At 44.7% G+C, this 17,308-nt stretch overlaps 1 protein-coding gene across 4 annotated transcripts; it reads left to right on the top strand.

Moving 5' to 3' along the window:
* The first annotated feature begins 3,022 nt into the window (after nt 1-3,022).
* On the top strand, nt 3,023-16,787 carry BSPH1 (binder of sperm protein homolog 1). Of its 4 annotated transcripts, XM_084961882.1 has the most exons (6): nt 3,023-3,342; nt 4,338-4,730; nt 11,157-11,177; nt 13,104-13,133; nt 14,877-15,008; nt 16,215-16,787. In XM_084961882.1, the coding sequence occupies exons 2-6, from the start codon at nt 4,697-4,699 to the stop codon at nt 16,355-16,357; spliced, it is 360 nt and encodes a 119-aa protein (XP_084818008.1). In that variant the 5' UTR covers nt 3,023-3,342; nt 4,338-4,696; the 3' UTR covers nt 16,358-16,787. The 4 variants fall into 4 exon arrangements, with proteins under 4 accessions (XP_084818008.1, XP_084818009.1, XP_084818006.1 ...); XM_084961883.1 differs by lacking the exon at nt 3,023-3,342 and having other exon boundaries at nt 4,184-4,730; XM_084961880.1 differs by lacking the exons at nt 3,023-3,342; nt 4,338-4,730 and adding an exon at nt 5,250-5,341.
* Nucleotides 16,788-17,308: the final 521 nt, after the last annotated feature.

Below are 17,308 nucleotides of genomic sequence, written 5' to 3'. Positions count from 1 at the left end.
TTACAGCTCTGATTCGACCCCTAGCCTGGGCACCTCCATATGCCACAGGAGCGGCCCAAGAAATGGCAAAAAAACAAAACAAAACCCCCCAAAACCCTCTCCTGATGCCCTTTAGCACAGACACCATAGACACTTTTCAAGTGATTCAGTTGATGCCCAAACAGGACGCCTGGGTGTTTCAAATGTGAAACTGAGGCACAGATGATGTGTTTCAGGACTTACCAAGTTGGTGGGGAGGGTGGCACCAGAACCTGTGCAAATGGGGGGCTCATTGTATGATCTCTTTGGGGCCATGTCCTCATGTCACAGGCGTGGGTGTTTTCAGAATAACCTTCAGGGGCTTTCAAAACGAAAACTTGCCGTTTTCTCACTCGGCAGCCACCCCCCCACCCCCACCCCGCCCCGTCTTCTCCAAATCCGTCTCTGTCCCCGCCTTTACTTCTTGCTCTGCTGCATCTCGGGGTCTCACTCTCTCTCTGTCCGTCTCTCTTGCACCATCTTCCTCCCCCTTCCTTTCCCTCCCCCGCCCAGATCTCCTTTTCCGGCCCCTTTCCTCTGTCTCTGGGTTTTGTCAGCCTCTTCTCTGTCTCATTCTGACTTGAATATGTATATACACTCACTCCTTATTTTAAAATAGGAATGTACTTTAAAATACGTTTGGAATGGCCACAGAGCTTTAAAAAAATGCAGATGCTCAGATTCCAACCGAGACCTACTGACACTGTACTTCTCTCTCTTTTTTTTTTTTTTTTTTTTTTTTTTTTCCTGCTTTTTAGGGCTATACCCTAAAAAAGGCATACGGAGGTTCCCAGGCTAGGGGTCGAATCAGAGCGACAGCTGCTAGCCTACACCACAGCCACAGCAATGCATGATCCAAGCTCGGGATCCACAGCTCTCGGCAACACCGAATCCTTCACCCACTGAGCGAGGCCAAGGATCGAACCTGCGTCCTCATGGATGCTAGTTGGATTCATTTCTGCTGCTCCATGATGGGACCTCCTAGTTAACTGTCATAAGAACATTATATCCTTTTAGGGTAAAAAATAAGTATGATTTAAATGATAAACAAGGCAGACTAGCAGAGTTCAAGTGTTTCTGTATAGCTGCATCTGCATAAGTGTTTGGTAACCAAATTCATGACATTAAACAAAATCTTCAGGAATCATATTTATTCCACTTAGGTCATGGATCTTCAAAGAGTCCTAGTTTAGAATTCTTCCAATAGGATGAGCACAAATTGAAAGCATAATGACAGTTTTGCAGCTCTTCAAGATAACTATGGGAAGGTATCTTTTTTTTTTTTTTTTTTTGGTGTCCATGGCCTGCAGAAGTTCCCAGGTCAGGGATCAAACCCAAGCCTCAGCTGCAGCTAGAGCCACAGTAGTGACAATACTAAATCCTTAACCCACTGAGCCACCAGGGAACTCCCTGACCTATTTTTTTCCCCTAGATATCATAAAGAATATGAAGAGCCTAAGAAAAAGGAGAACGTGGCAGAGGAAAATCAGATACCCTACTACATTTCACTCTCACCAGTCAAACCTCAGAACCCCAGACTTTACACAATTATTTTGAGAAAAACATTCCTCCCAGTCTATAGAGGCTAAAAATTTAAATAATTTTTAAAAAATTATTGCTATACATGGCCAATACATTTTTATTTTATTTTATTTTATTTGTCTTTTTAGAGCCGCACCCATGGCATACGGAGGTTCCCAGGCTAGGGGTCGAATCAGAGCTGTAGCTGCCAGCCTACACCACAGCCACAGCCACAGCCACGCCAGATCTGAGCCACATCTGCGACCTACACCGCAGCTCACGGCAATGCTGGATCCTTAACCCACTGAGGGAGGCCAGGGATCGAACCTGCAACCTCATGGTTCCTAGTCAGATTCGTTAACCATTGAGCCATGACAGGAACTCCCATGTTTTACTGGTTGAAGATATTTGAGATTTGCTCAAGCAGATCCTAGACACAATTTAGAAAATATGTGACTCAAAACGTTTCCCTGAATTAAATTCTGCTGTTCCTTAGGTTTCTTGTGGCGCAGTTGCAGCTGCTGGTCTACACCACAGCTCATGGCAATGCCAGATCCTTAACCCACTGATCGAGGCCAGGGATCAAACCCCCATCTTCATGGATACTAGTTGGGCTCATTACCACCAAGCCACTACGGGAACTCCTTATTTAATTATCCTGCTCTAGCCCTGTCAAAATTATCAATTATAACAGCAAAAAGATAGTGAGCTGAAGACCAACTATTATGTTGTAGAATAAATTCTAGAACTGCCTTATCATAGGTTGCTGGAAAATGTTCAAACAGGATGGGAGAGCAGCTATTCCTGTTACCTAGCCCAAGTTAGTACTGCTGACAGGCCAATAAATCGAGAGACGAGTTTTGGGGACAAGGATTAGCAACTTTATTTGGAAAGCCCAGAGCCTAAGAAGATGGTGAGCTACTGTCCCAGAGAAAACCGTCTTTTTCTCCCGAGTCAGCATTCAGGCTTCTTTTATACTAAAGACGGAGGAGGCATGGGTGGTTGTTGCACATTTCTTGGTATCAGAATCCTGTGTTCTTGGAGTTCCATGGTGGTGCCGCAGGTTAAGGATCTGGTGTTGTCACTGCTGTGGCAGGGGTTCGATCCCTAGCCCAGGAACTCCCACAAGCCCTGGACATAGCCAAAAAACCAAAACCAACCAAACAAAAAAAACCCTTTGTTCTTGCTGCTGTCAGCAGAGGTCAGGTCACCATGTTCCTGTGACCCTCCAACAAGACAAATGTTAATCTCTGTTTTGCAACTTTTTATCTCCATATGAATGGAAGAGTGCTACACCCTCCAAGGTCAGAGCCTTGAGCATGGGCTCTCCTGTATATTTCAGGCTATAGGCAACATTCTTAACTTGTAAGGAAAGCAATAGAATACAAAAGCTCAAGTAAAAGAAGCAAATCCAGCCTGGAGTCCCATTGGTTCTTCCCTCTGACCTTCTATGTGCAAAGGCTGCTTCAACAGCAAAGATGCTGAATTCAGCATCTCCTGGCTCAGTGGATCAGGAAGGAAAGGACTTCCTTCAGCTGTTGATCTCTGACAGAGAGTGGTTTGTGCACAGAAAATGTGAGGAAGCAGTGGACTCTGTGCTCTCGGAATGGAGGTGTTTCTTACTGGAATCTTGCTGTAAGTGCCTGGGGAGAAGTTGAAGTGGCTCCATTGAAATGAACGCTGAGATGCTGATAAGAATTCTCAAATGCCAATTGCGTCCTTTTCTTGGTACCTCTGGAGATCTAAGATTTAGGGACAAACTTTCCTGCAATTATAGGAAGCACGAAAAATTGTTTGAAATAAGTGAAGGCAGCAACTCTTTCCCGTTCCACCAGAGGGAGGCTAGCTTTTTAAAATTCTTTTTTTTTTTAATGTCTTTTTAGGGCCACACCTGCAGCATATGGAAGTTCCCAGGCTAGGCGTGTAATCGGAGCTGTTGCTGCCAGCCTACACCACAGCCACAGCAATGCCAGATCCGAGCCATGTCTGTGGATCTACACCACAGCTCACGGCAACGCCGGATCCTTAACCCACCGACCAAGGCCAGGGATCCAACCTGCAACCTCATGGTTCCTAGTCGGATTTGGTTCTGCTGCGCCATGACGGGAACTCCAAAATTCTTGAGTAGGCTTTTAAGTCATTTAAAAAAACTATTGTGGAGTTCCAGTCGTGGCGCAGCAGGAATGAATCCGACTGGGAACCATGAGGTTTCGGGTTCGATCTCTGGCCTTGCTCAGTGGGTTGGGGATCCTGCGTTGCCGTGAGCTGTGGTGTTAGTCGAATACATGGCTCGGATCTGGCATTGCTGTGGCTGTGGTGTAGGCCGGCAGCAACAGCTCCGATTAGACCCCTAGCCTGGGAACCTCCATGTGCTATGGGTGCAGCCCTAAATAGGACAAAAGACAGAAGACAAAAAAAAGAATCTATCGTGCAAGAGCAGCAAATTCTATGCAGTTGAGAGGTCAGGGAGGGGGCTATTTTCCCCTCTATTCCTCTCGAATTTGGGGGCTAGACTAATAATAACATTGACAGAAGACAGATTAACAGGCGAAAGAAAAAAAAGATTTTAATTGGTGTGCATGGAGCTCTCATAGAAACGGGACCTAAGAAGTGGCCAAAGCAGGAGTTCCCATCATGGTTCAGTGGAAACAAATCCGACTAGGAACCATGAGGATGCAGGTTCCATCCCTGGCGCTCGCTCAGTGGGTCAAGGATCCAGAGTTGCTGTGACTGTTGGTGTAGGCTGGCAGCTGTAGCTCCGAATCGACCCCTAGCCTGGGAACTTCCATATGCTGCAGGTGCCAAAAAAAAAAAAAAGTGACTACAGTAGGGTGTATTTCAGAACTCACGATTAATCTGACTTGTCAGATTTGTGAAATCTAAAGCCACCACAAATGGTGCTTACTCCCGGGACGGCACAGCCACCGGCAGCTCATTTGGTAAATCGCCAAGGGCCACCAGGAACAGCAGCCCACACTGAAGGTGCCCAGAGCTTTTACAGAGATGCTTGAATCGGCAAAGCAACCCTGCTTCCCCAGGCAGCCTCCCTGGCACCCTCCAGGGGGTTCTTCAGCCCTGGCTTTCAAACGCAGATAAGCTTCGAGACTTGGACGACTCTCCGACTGCTGGAATCTCTGACAACTGGAAATTCCTCCTGATGGCCCCTCCAATCCTTGTCTTATTGATGCCAGGTAATTAGGGATTTCTCTTTGTGTCTGTCTTCCTGCGCAAGGGAGGTTGTCTAGCTTTGGGGCGGGGGGCGGGGTGGGGGATGAAGGAAGAGGAGGAGGAGGGGGAGGGACAAAGGGAGATGAGAAAGGGAAGGGGGGGCTTTAGACGTAGGACAGAGAAGGGAGAAGGAGGAGACTTCTGGCAAATGGAAAAACAAGAGGAGGCGGGGAGTTCCCATTGTGGCTCAGTAGTAATGAACCTGACTATATCCCTGAGGACGAGGGTTCCATCCCTGGCCTCGCTCAGTGGGTTAGGGATCTGGTGTTGCTGTGAGCTGGGGTGTAGGTCGAAGATGCTGGCTCTGTAGCTCTGATTCGACCCCTAGCCTGGGAACTTCCATATGCCTCGGGTGCGGCCCTAAAAAGACAAAAAAAAAAAAAAAGGAGAGAGGAGGAGGAAGAGGAGGAACGAGGGGTGGGGGGCAGGGAGGGGACAGTGGTTGTAGCTATAAAATCCTGAGCATGAGCGGGTGCACCAGCGGTCCCTGGAGGAAGGAGTATGGCGCTGCCTGTGCAGCTTCTGTTGGTTTGGCTCTGCCGGCTCCTCTCTGTGCCTGGTCTCCAACTGGGAGGTGAGGAGCTAGGGGACAGTGTCTGGGATGGGACATTGAAGAGCACCTCCTGCCACATGTGATCAAATCAGAGATGCCATGGAGGGCAAGGGCTGTCCTTATCCCGGGTACCCGCAGAAAGAAAAAGATGCTCTTTGGTATTTCCACTGAATAGACACGATCCACTGAGTGATTCTAAAAAATAAAAATAAAAAGATTTGACAAATAAAAATACAAGGACAGAGAAGTAAGTTAGAAAAGTTTATGGGCGTTTCCGTGGTGGCCCCGTGGGTTAAGGATCTGGCATTGCTGCAGCTGTGATGCAGGTCGGGGCTGTGGCTGGGATTCAGTCCCCGGCCCGGGAACTTCCATATGCCACAGATGTGGCCATAAAAAAAAAATTCTATCCTGTTGCTTCATTACCACACATCCTCTTTCACTCTGATGTATTTTAAATGCCTTGTGGGGAGGTTTGGAAAATGGAATTTGTTGCAAGCGTACTTTATTCTTTTACCAAAATCATGTGGCCTCCAACGATGATCAAGCAATAATCGCAGAAAGGATTTCATGGTGGGAGCATTTTTTCACTTTATTTATTTTATTTTATTGGAGGATAGTTGACTTAGAATGTGGTATTAGTTTCAGGTGTACAGCAGAGTGAATCAGTTATAAACATACCCATTCTTTTTTCCCATGTAGGTTATTACAAACCATTGAGTAGGCTTTCCTGTGCTACACAGTAGGTTCTTGTTGATCATTTATTTTATACATAGTGCGTATGTGTTAATCCTATCCTCCCACTTTCTCTCCCCTCTCTCCACCCAGTGTCACCTATGGTGACCACAAGATTGGTTTTGAAATCTTAGTAGCTGCTGGGTGTCCTCGGGGCTCACATGGCAGTGGCGCCCCCTGCAGGAAGGACTGTGCCGGCAGGCAGTAAATTTGTTTCTGCTTTATAAATATGGTCTTCTTATCATTTTTATTAGATTCCACATATAAGTGATATATCATCTGAGGTTTCTCTTTCTGTGTCTGATGAGGATTACACATAGTTGTGAAAACATTTTTTTTTAATAAGATGGCAAGAAACAGTGACCTTGCATGAACTATTTTCAGGTATTTTTCAGGTCATGTTTACATTGAAAGGTATACATAATACTGATCATTTTTTTTTTAAAGGGAAAGATGTTCTCAGTGTAGCTATGACAACCACTTTCTAGCCAATTAGAATTGTTTGCACTTATTGAAAAATGACACTTTGACTTGTACCTAGGTGTTTTATGAGATGTCAACTCCTGTACATCCACGACAAAGAAAATATAGGCATTCCCCCTGTGGTGCAGTGAGTTCAAGGATCCGGGGATGGCACAGCTGCAATGTAGGTTGAAGCTGCAGCTGGGATTCGATCCCTGGCCTGGGAAATTTCCGTAGGCTGAAAGGACGGCCAAATTACATATATATATCTATTTAAGGAGTGGTTAAGGTGGCGCTAGAATTTCTCCGCTTCTGGTGTCTGGTCTCCTGCTCGTCCACATCGTATTTTTTTCCAATAACTTTATCTTGGTGTCATGCAGAACCTTCGTGATTGAAGCATTTCTCAAAAATGCCCGAAAGAATGAAAACTCACTGATCCTGGGCGTATGAGTTGATCTTTACGATTCAGGAGGGAATGGTCTACTTCTGAGTCTTTAGAAGCGATGGGGTGGTAGGTTTCAGACCCTTTCAGGTGCCCAAGAGATTAAGTGCCGCGAGTGTCTCCACTGAGTTCACAGGCGAGAGGAACGACACGGAGCTAAGTCCTAAAAGCCTATATGCCTGCCCCCAGCTCGGAGATGGGGTGGACCTGGCAGAGCTTCACAGAGGACTCGGCTGAGCGATCTTGTTCCAGGACTGGATATTCGCCATGCACAAGATGTAATCTCTCCACTCTTGCCAGCTGCTGGGCGTCCTCGGGGATCACATGGCAGTGGCGCCCCCTGCAGGAAGGACTGTGCAGGCGGACAGATCCTGCCGCGCAGCTGTGAGCAAAAGTTCTGGGCTTGTCATCCCTTGCCTGTTACCATTTCAGGCTCCTAGAGGACTGGAAGAATTGTCCTGGCTAATAGTTAAACCTAAGTAGAAGTTTGTGCTAAAATGTGAATCTTTTTTTTTTTTTTTTTTTTTTTGGCTGCACCTGCAGCATGTGGAAGTTCCCCGGCCAGGGATGTACCCCGAGCCACGGGTTGCCACCTGCGCCGCAGCTGCTGCAATGCCAGATCCTTAACCTGCTGCTCCACGGAACTGAAATGTGAGGCTTGAATTGCAAGAGCTTTATCAGTTTATGGGGGGCAAGGGCGGATGCCAGCCTGGAGCTCCCCAGCATCCCTCCTCTACTTACCAAATCTGTCCCATTCCGCTCCAAGCAGGGGCCTCTCCTGATCCCATCTGTGACCTCCCGCGAGCCTCCGAGCCTCAGAGGCTCTAAGTTCCCACGTGGGAAACAGGAGGAGAATGATTTTTGCGGCCCCCACGCCCCCTACCCCCAGGGCTGCTGGGAGGTTTCTGTGGGTCAGCACGTGTGATGTTGCCAACCGGGCTGCCATCATGACGTCATTACTCTTACTAGCACTGTTTTGCATTTACAGCTACAGATGCTATTACAGTTATTAGAGAGACGCGATACAGGTTTAGAGTTAGTAGTTAATATTCACAGAATGAATTTGATTGTTTTAGATCCTTCTTACAAAGTAGAACCCTGGGAGTTCCCGCCGTGGCTCAGTGGTAAGGAACCCAGCTAGTATCCTTGAGGATGTGGGTCCCATCCCTGGCCTCGATCAAAGGGTTAAGGATCTGGCATTGCTGTGAACTGCAGTGTTGGTGGAAGATGCAGCTTGGATCCTGCATTGCTGTGGCTGTGGTGTAGGCTGTAGGCTGGCAGCTACAGCTCTGATTTTAGCCCGAGCCTGGGAACTTCCATGTGCCACAGGTGTGGCCCTACAAAGGACAAAAAAATTTTTTTAATTAAAAAAAAATAAAGTAGAACCTGCAGTGTATTTTATTCTTATGTCTGATTCCTTTCACTTAGCATATTGTCCTCCGGGTTCGTCCATGTGGTTGCCTGTGGCTGGATTTCCTCTGCTTTTAAGCAGAATAACGTTCCTTTGTATGCGTATACCACATCTCCATCGAGTCATCCATCCATGGACACTCGGGATGTTTCCGTGTCTTGGCTGTTAGGATTAATGCTTCAGTGAACCCTGAAGTCTAAATATCTCTTCAAGACCCTGGTTTCAATTCTTTCAGATAAATCCCCAGAAGTGGGGTTGCTGGAGCATAGGGTAGTTCTTTTTTTATTATTATTATAGTTGATTTCTAATGTTGTGTCAATTTCTGCTGTGCAGCATAGTGACCCAGTCATACACATAAATATACATTATTTTTCTCATACTCTCTTCCATCATGTTCCATCCCAAGAAATTGGGTATATTTCCCTGTGCTGTACAGCAGGATCGTATTGCTTCTGCATTCTAAATGTGATTGTTTGCATCTCCCAACCTCAAACTCCCTTTCCATCCCGCCGCCTCCCCCCTTCTCCTTGGCAACCACAAGCCTGTTCTCTATGTCTGTGTGTCTTTCTGTTTCGTAGATAGGTTCATTGGTGCCCTATTTTAGATTCCACATATCCAGACAAAACTATAATTCAAAAAGATACAGGCATCCCTTTGTTTATTGCAGCACTAGTCACAGTAGCCAAGACAGAGAAACAACCTAAATGTCCATCAACAGATGAATGGATTAAGAAGATGGGGGACATATACACAATGGAATACTATTCAGCCATAAAAAATGAAAGAATGGCATTTGCAGCAACATGGATGTAGCTAGAGATTCCCATACTGAGGGACGTGAAGGGAAAGACAAACAGCATATGATAGTTCTATTTTTAATGCTTTAAGCACCTTCCATACCATTCTCCACAGAGGCTGCCCCAGCGTTCCTACTAGGAGCGCTTCATAATTCTTAGGTTTTCTTTTAAAAATATTTAAAAGCTTCGTGTTATGGAAACGTCCCCACACACACCAAAGAATTGTCTCATGCCCTCCCCTCTGTGAACAGCAGAAAAATGTCTAGCATTAAGCAGAGAGGGATGTCTGAATGAGGCTCACATTATAGTTTTATAGCACAGGTGAGACTGTGATACAGGTGTCTTCTCTACTGGCCTGGATCTTACTATAGACAGACAATAGTGATAAAATGATGGTGATATTTCATAGTTATCATGTCGTTGGTAACTTATAGCAGCTATAAGCTATTAAGTGCTTTCATTGTTTTGGGCACTAGTCTAAGTACGCTATATGCCCCATACATCTGTTCTTTGTAACAGTCTGTTGGGGCCGGTAAAATTATTGCCCTCATTTTATAGAAGAGAATCTGAGGCACAGAGAGGCTGGGTCACATACCCAAAGTCACACAGCTAGCCAGTGACAACTGAGATTTGAGCTAAAGATTTTGAGAGACCATTTTTTAATTTAATTTAATTTTATTTTATGTTTTATTTTTTTTTTGTCTTTTTGCTATTTCTTGGGCCGCTCCCGCGGCATATGGAGTTTCCCAGGCTAGGGGTCTAATCGGAGCTGTAGCTGCCAGCCTATGCCAGAGCCACAGCAACGCAGGATCCGAGCCGCGTCTGCAACCTACACTAGACCATTTTTTTAAAGCCACATCTTTACACTGTCAATTTGTATTTATTTATAAATATATATTTATATTTATTCCTATTGGAATCCTTCAGACTTGTAAATGGCCCATTTTGTTGTGTTTCCTGCTCCCAGACAAAAAACAGTTGTTTTTCACAAGTCATCTGTTCAGACAAAGACACACCCATGAAGATCCCACCTGTGTTTTCTTCTTCTTTTTTTTTGGTCACATCCACAGCATGTAGACGTTCCCAGGCCAGGGATCAAACCCATGCCACAGCAGTAGCAACACCAGGTCCTTAACACATTGAGCCACCAGGGAACTCCTTGCCTGTTCTCACCTTAGAGAAGAACAGTTGAAGCTCTGTAAACAATAGACAATCCATTTAGCATGAAATGTCTTAGCACTTTCTTTGAAATTTCTTGTAACTTCAATAGATGCTGGACACCCGAATCTCCTAAACTTGAATTCTGGACCCGTTTTTAATGGGTCTAACTTGTCTATGGTTTGTGAAAATTTATTGCAGACTTGAATAAGTCTTCCATCAGATGGGGGAAAAATAGTCATGATTATTTTAGGAAGAGGAATTCTTATCATTGCAATAAAATTGTCCCCATGCTCAAAGTGCTTGCTACTAGGCAGAGCCCTGGCTAATGTTTTCATTTACTTTTCACAGCAACCATATGAAGCTGATGAAAAATCGCCTATGTAACAGATTCTAAAAGCAGTTTGATCTCTGCTAAGCCAACGTTTGCTTCAAATTGTGCTTGCCAAATGGTACTAAAAAGAAATAGAATAAAATGAAACAGAATAGGATGGGGAAATGATAAAATACGTTTTTCCTACTATTATGTGATTTATTTTGTAGCAGGGTGTGGAAAAAGTAAATCACTTACTTTTGCCTGCTGCATTTTTTTTCATTTTAAAAAATCACTTTAATTATTTCTTGTTCATTAACAGGAGTTGGAAAATTACAGTTAAAGCAAAAGGAAAAATTAGAAATCACCCACAATCACAATACTGAAAATAAGCACTGAAATTTTGATGCAGCACCTTCAAAATATTATTATTCTTATTAGAATTTGGTAAAAATATGTTATTTTTATTTTAAAAGCTAAATCTAGTGAAATGAATACTTGTTTAAAATTTTGTCTTTCAGATGAATATCCACCAACTATGGGTGAGTTGATCAAAACTTTTAAATTATGTAATAAAATGTGAAGCCATTGAATACTATACTTCTTTTTCCTGGTAAGAAATCATATTTTTTAAGAAATTACTATTTTGTGTCCTTATATATAAGATAAAATATGTTCCATATTAAAAAACTAGGGGAGTTCCCTTCGTGGCTCAGCAGTTAATGATCCTGACTAGGAACCATGAGGTTGCGGGTTCGATTCCTGGCCTTGCTCAGTGGGTTAAGGATCTGGTGTTGCCGTGGGCTGTGGTGTAGGTTGCAGATGCGGCTCGGATCCCCTGTTGCTGTGGCTCTGGCGTAGGCCAGTGGCTACAGCTCCTATTAGACCCCTAGCCTGGGAACCTCCATATGCCGCAGGTGTGGCCCTAAAAAGCAATATATAATTTCCTTTATATATGTATAAAGGAAAAAGAAGAGGAGGGAAATCATAATTTTACTGTCAGCTTTACTGTTAATATTGTCAGCTGTCTCATTGCATGCAACTTCATAGTGTGATTTTATTTTTGCACCGAGACTTATAGAACATAATGAACTAGAAAATTCCTTTTGTGTCCTAAAAATGAAATACAAATCTTTCCAGATTTATTTATGTGCTCATTCATACTTAATGTATCTGATATTATAAATCTATACTTAATTTATTGATTTAGTTTACTTTTATGACCCCACCCACGGCATATGGAAGTTTCTGAACCAGTGCTTGAATCCAAGCCCCAGCCGTGAGCTATGCCACAGCTGCCGCAATGCCAGATCCTTAACCCACTGCACTGGGTGGGGGATTGAACCTGCACCTCTGCAGCAACCCAAACCATGGCAGTTGGATTCTTAACCCACTGTGTCACAGTGGGAACTCCTGTATTTTATTTTAAAATTCCACTAGTGACGGATGTCTTTGGATTGTGTTCTAATTTTTTTTTTTTTTTTGGCTTTTTAGGGCCACACCCATGGTATAGGGAAGTTCCGAGGCTAGGGGTCGAATTGGAGCTACAGCTGCCGGCCTGTGCCACAGTCACAGCAATGCAAGATCCAAGCCACGTCTGTGACCTACACTGAAGCTCAAGGCAACACCGGATCCTTAACCCACTGAGCGAGGCCAGGGATCAAACCTGCATCCTCATGGATCCTAGTCAGGTTTGTTACCACCAAGCCATCACGGGAACTCCTTTCTTCTAATTTTTTGACTGTTATTAACCACGCTGAAATGAATATCCTTAACCTAATGCCATGCCAACTAAAACCCAGAGAGAGCCCAGAGGTGTCTCTTTTGTAACCACTACTAATGACCATTATTTTGGGAGGGGGTGGTTCTAACATATGTGATATTTCCAGAAGGAAATAACCTGTAAGCCTACAAAATACAACAAGCAAAATTATTTTATGACTGTATACTTAAAGTCTCTAGGAAAACTAGTAAAGACCTCTAGTTTTAGACAGAGAGTCAGGCTATCTGGCTGGATTTAAGATTGACACACAGGAGTTCCCACTGTGGCTCAGGGGGTTAAGGACCCAATGTTGTCTCTTTGAGGATGTGGTTCGATCCCTGGCCTCGCTCAGTGGGTTAAGGATCTGCCGTTGCTGTGAGCTGTAGTGTAGGTCACAGAATTGGCTTGGATCCTGTGTTGCTGTGGCTGGTGTAGGCCAACAGCTGCAGTTCCAATTCAGGCCCTAGACTGGGAACTTCCATATGCTGTGGGTGTGGTCTTAAAATAAAAAAAAAAAAAAGAGATAGACATACAACAGACAATAGGTTTTCCCTATACTGGTAAGAACCAACTAGATATTGATAGGCATTGATTTCTGTCATTCTATTTTACATTGCACGTTCCTAGAAAAATAGATCATGCAATGTGCTTGGTGGGAGACATGAGTATAGTGAAATGAGTGTCAGCTTCAAATTTTATTTTTCAGAAAGTGTAACTCACCTTCCAGAAGTCAAAGGTAAGCTGATCAGAAAACATGCACTGTTAAAGCACACTTTCTTTTAATCGTGTAAAAACGGAGATCAGTGGGGTGTCTCTGGTGAAAAAAAAATCTTCTTTCTTTTTTCGTCTTTTGTCTTTTTAGGGCTGCGCCTGTGGCATATGGAGATTCCCAGGCTAGGGGTCTAATTGGAGCTGCAGCTGCCAACCTACACCACAGCCATAGCAACGCGGGATCTGAGCCACATCTGCGACCTACACCACAGCTCACCACAACACCAGATCCTTAACCCATTGAGCGAGGCCAGGGATCGAACCCACAACCTCATGGGTCCTAGTCAGATTCGTTTCTGCTACACCATGACGGGAACTCCTTTTTTCTTTTTTTCTTTTTTTTTTAAATGTATTATAAGTAGCTTGTAAACATATAAAGAAAAATGAGAAAGATAAAACTATCTGACATTTCACCGGCACTGCATGTTTCTACTCTCTCAATGTCTGCTCATCTAATATGGAATATCTGATTTTGAAATGCATAGAGAATGGAGTTCCCTGGTGGCTCAGTGGGTTAAGGATCCAGCAGTGTTACTGCTGTGGCTCCAGTCGCTATGGTGCAAGTTCCGTCTCTGGTTCAGGAACTTCTGCTTGCTGTGAGCATGGCCAAATAAAAAAAAAAATTTGTATAGAAAAATGTCCAGTAGTAACTAGGAACATTATAAGCAAAAATAGTGCTGGGGTGGAGAAAAAAACCTTGTATTATCAGATATTTAAATAAACCACAAATATAGTAATATAAATAGCCAAGTGTCAGCCTAGAAAGAATCAAAAAAGAGGAAGAAGAAGAAGAGGGAGACGGAGACAGAGGGAGAGGGGAGAAGAGTTAGAAATATTTTCTGTTGCTTGCTGGCTCCAGACCTGGTTCATTTTACCCCTATTTCCCTCCCCAATAATTTCTTTTTCTTTTCTTTCTTTCTTTTCTTTTCTTTTTTCTTTTTTTCCTTTTTAGGGCTGCACCTGTGGCATGTGGAAGTTCCCAGGCTAGGGGTCTCATCGGAGCTGTAGCCGCCAGCCTACACCACAGCCACAGCAACACGGGGATCGGAGCTGCCTCTGGGACCTACACCACAGCTCACGACCACGTCAGGTCCTTAAACCTACTGAGCGAGGCTAGGGATCGAACCTGCCTCCTCACGTGTACTAGTCAGGTTCACTACCGCTGAGCCACAACGGGAACTCCCCCTCTCCAATAACTTCAAGACCTTGAGAGAATACAGAATGGATCCCAGGATATGTTAGAATCTAATATATGGTATCCGATGCATGGATGTTTAACTACAGGTGGTTTATTTTACCATCAATATGCTGTATTAAATATCTACTTGGAAGAAAATTCAGGTGTACCCCTGTCTTGTATCACATACAAAAATAAATGCCTGTTTAATCAAATTTTAAATGTAAAAGAAACAAACATCATTTCATGTCAGGAGAAAATGGAGGAGAATAGTTTTAGACAGAGAGTCAGGCTATCTGGCTGGATATCAGATATCAGGCTATCTTGGACCCCTAACACGTCCGCATGTTATGGGCGTGGCCAACCCCCCCCCCAAATTTAGCAGGAGAGGCCCCTTAGCTCTGCTATCGCGGGACTCAGTGAGTTCTGGCTCTGATTTCCAAGGGCACCCCCTCCAGGCAGGAACGTAGCTTTGTGCCCTTTCCTCTCGGACCCCTAGAACGGGGTGAAGAATTTTTTTCTTTCCTCTAGATGGCAAGTGCGTCTTTCCATTCTACTACAGAGATGGACTCTTCCATGACTGCGTCAAGTTCAAGGCAAAACACAAGTGGTGCTCTTTGAATGGAACGTATCGAGGATATTGGAAGTACTGTTCTGAAGAAGGTGAGCATCTGGCCTCTGAACACACATTGGTCGTTTTAGTCTCGGGGGGGCTGCGGAGGGTCAGTGGGGTCACAAGAGGGCTCTGAAAAGGGAATCCACAGGCAATGAAATTGTGAAAAGAAGGTATGCGGAGGCCTCCGACAGTAGGAAACTCACATTGCACCAAACATCTGAGTGCTTCAACCCTGCTGCCTTGAAAAGAAACCTTTCAGCAGAACCTCGGGTCCTCGCGAATAGTGTTCCCAGGCACTCTTGGTGCAGCAGGGCAGAGCAGAGGATGCTGAGTGGGAAGGGGGTGTGTGTGTGTGTGCATGTGTGTGTGGTGTGTGTGTGTGTGAGGGTGAAGAGAATCTATAAGATAGAGTTTTTTTAACTGAATGCATTTTCTTACATTTATAGTTACACAACCATCAGCACAACCCAAATTTATAGCATTTCCATCCCAAACCCCCAGCCTATTCCGGCCCCCAACCCAGCCTGTCTCCTTTGGAAACCATAAGTTTTTCAAAGGCTGTGAGTCCATATCTGTTGTGCTAAGAAGTTCGTCGTATCCTTTTTTTATTTTTTAATTTTTAAATTTTTTTTATTTTTTTGCTTTTTGGGGCCTCACCTGTGGCATATGGAAGTTCCCACAGGCTAGGGGTTGAGTCAGAACTACAGCTGCCAGCCTACACCACAGCCACAGCAACTCAGGATCCAAGCCGCATCTTCGACCTACACCACAGCTCACGGTAACGTCAGATCCTTAACCCACTGAGCGAGGCCAGGGATCGAACCCGAATCCTCATGGTTACTAGTTGGATTCATTTCCACTGAGCCACAACCGGAATTCCCACTGTATCCTTTTTTTAGATTCCACATATAAGTGATTGCCTATGATGCTGATGTCTCACTGTCTGCTTAACTTCTCTTAGCATGATAATTTCTAGATCCATCCGTGTTGCTACTGATGCCATTATTTCATTCCTTTTTATGGCTGAGTCATATTCCATTGTGTATCTGTACCCCATCTTCTTGATCCACTCCTCTGTCGATGGGCATTTAGGTTGCTTCCGTGTCTTGGCTGTTATGTATAATGCTGCAATGAACAGTATCTCTTTGAGTCATGGGTACGAGTATCTCTTTGCGTCATGGTTTTCTCTGGATAGATGCCCAGGAGTGGCCAAAACAGAGGGCTTATTTTGATTGCTTCTCCTTTCTCTGTAGACTTCGCCAGATGTGTGTTTCCCTTCTGGTACAGACACCTGATATACTGGGAATGTACCAGCGACGGAGATGCATTTGGGAAAATGTGGTGTTCGCTGACCCAGAATTATAACAAGGACAAGGTTTGGAAATACTGTGATTAAGGGTGAGATCTGGCGGTGGGACGACGAAGAGGTTGACGCGTTCTCTCGGCAAAGGAGCTACCGTTTTGGTTGCCAGAAGAGGAGGTGAGACCCTCATGAAAAAGATTTTTCCTGAGATGCGAGTGGAAGGTGATCTGACTGTAAATCAGTTGGGGGTTGGATAAGGGACTAGGACAGTTCGCTATGGAAACCTGTATTTTAGCCTCGGCCCTTTTACTTGCTAACTGTGTCCCATTAGGTCCCTAAAGAAATGTATGGATTCTGGTGACAAAGATGTGTCAACGCAGGTTCAGCGAGCGTAATGAACTTTGGTCACGGGGGAGGCTGTGCGTGTGTTGGGGCACAGGCGGCCTGGGAAATCTCTGTATCTTCTGCTCGATGTTGCTGTGAAACGCCAACTGCTCTGGAAAATAAAGGCCATTAAAATGCATTCCCTGCATGAATGATGTTTTGAACAGAAAAGTGCGAAAACGCAGCTCCGCTATGAACCCTGTGACGCAGGGGGTGAGGCTGGACGGGCTGCGTCCATGGCACAAGACATGGCTGTTTACCCCACGGTGGCATCATCATTTTCTGGATCCATTCAGGAAAGAAGCAAGTTTTTTTGTTTGGGAGTCACGCCCCAGACACAGGGAAGTTCCTGGGCCAGAGATCGAACCCACGCTGCATCAGTAACCAGAGCCACGGCTGTGAAAACTCCAGATCCTTAACCGGCTGAGCCACCAGGGAACTCCAGGAGACAAGCACGTTGTGTGCATCCAGTTATAATTGAACACCTGTTCACTGAACACCTGTGACAGACACCATGCTATGAGCTTCACACATCACTGTTACCTTTCCAACAACCCCCGAAGGGAAATGTTGGTGTCACCATTTTCAGAAACTGTGGATCAAGTGAATTAACTAATTTGCAAAGAGTTACGTGGCTATAAGACTTTTATGATATAAAAA

This window comes from Sus scrofa, chromosome 6 (assembly GCF_054392235.1).
Source record: "Sus scrofa isolate SSC_HxYL_T2T_F1_AM1 chromosome 6, Sscrofa_HxYL_maternal_Yorkshire_Landrace_v2.0, whole genome shotgun sequence".
NCBI classification, from domain to species: domain Eukaryota; kingdom Metazoa; phylum Chordata; class Mammalia; order Artiodactyla; family Suidae; genus Sus; species Sus scrofa.
This window is presented reverse-complemented; position numbering and strand designations above follow the sequence as displayed.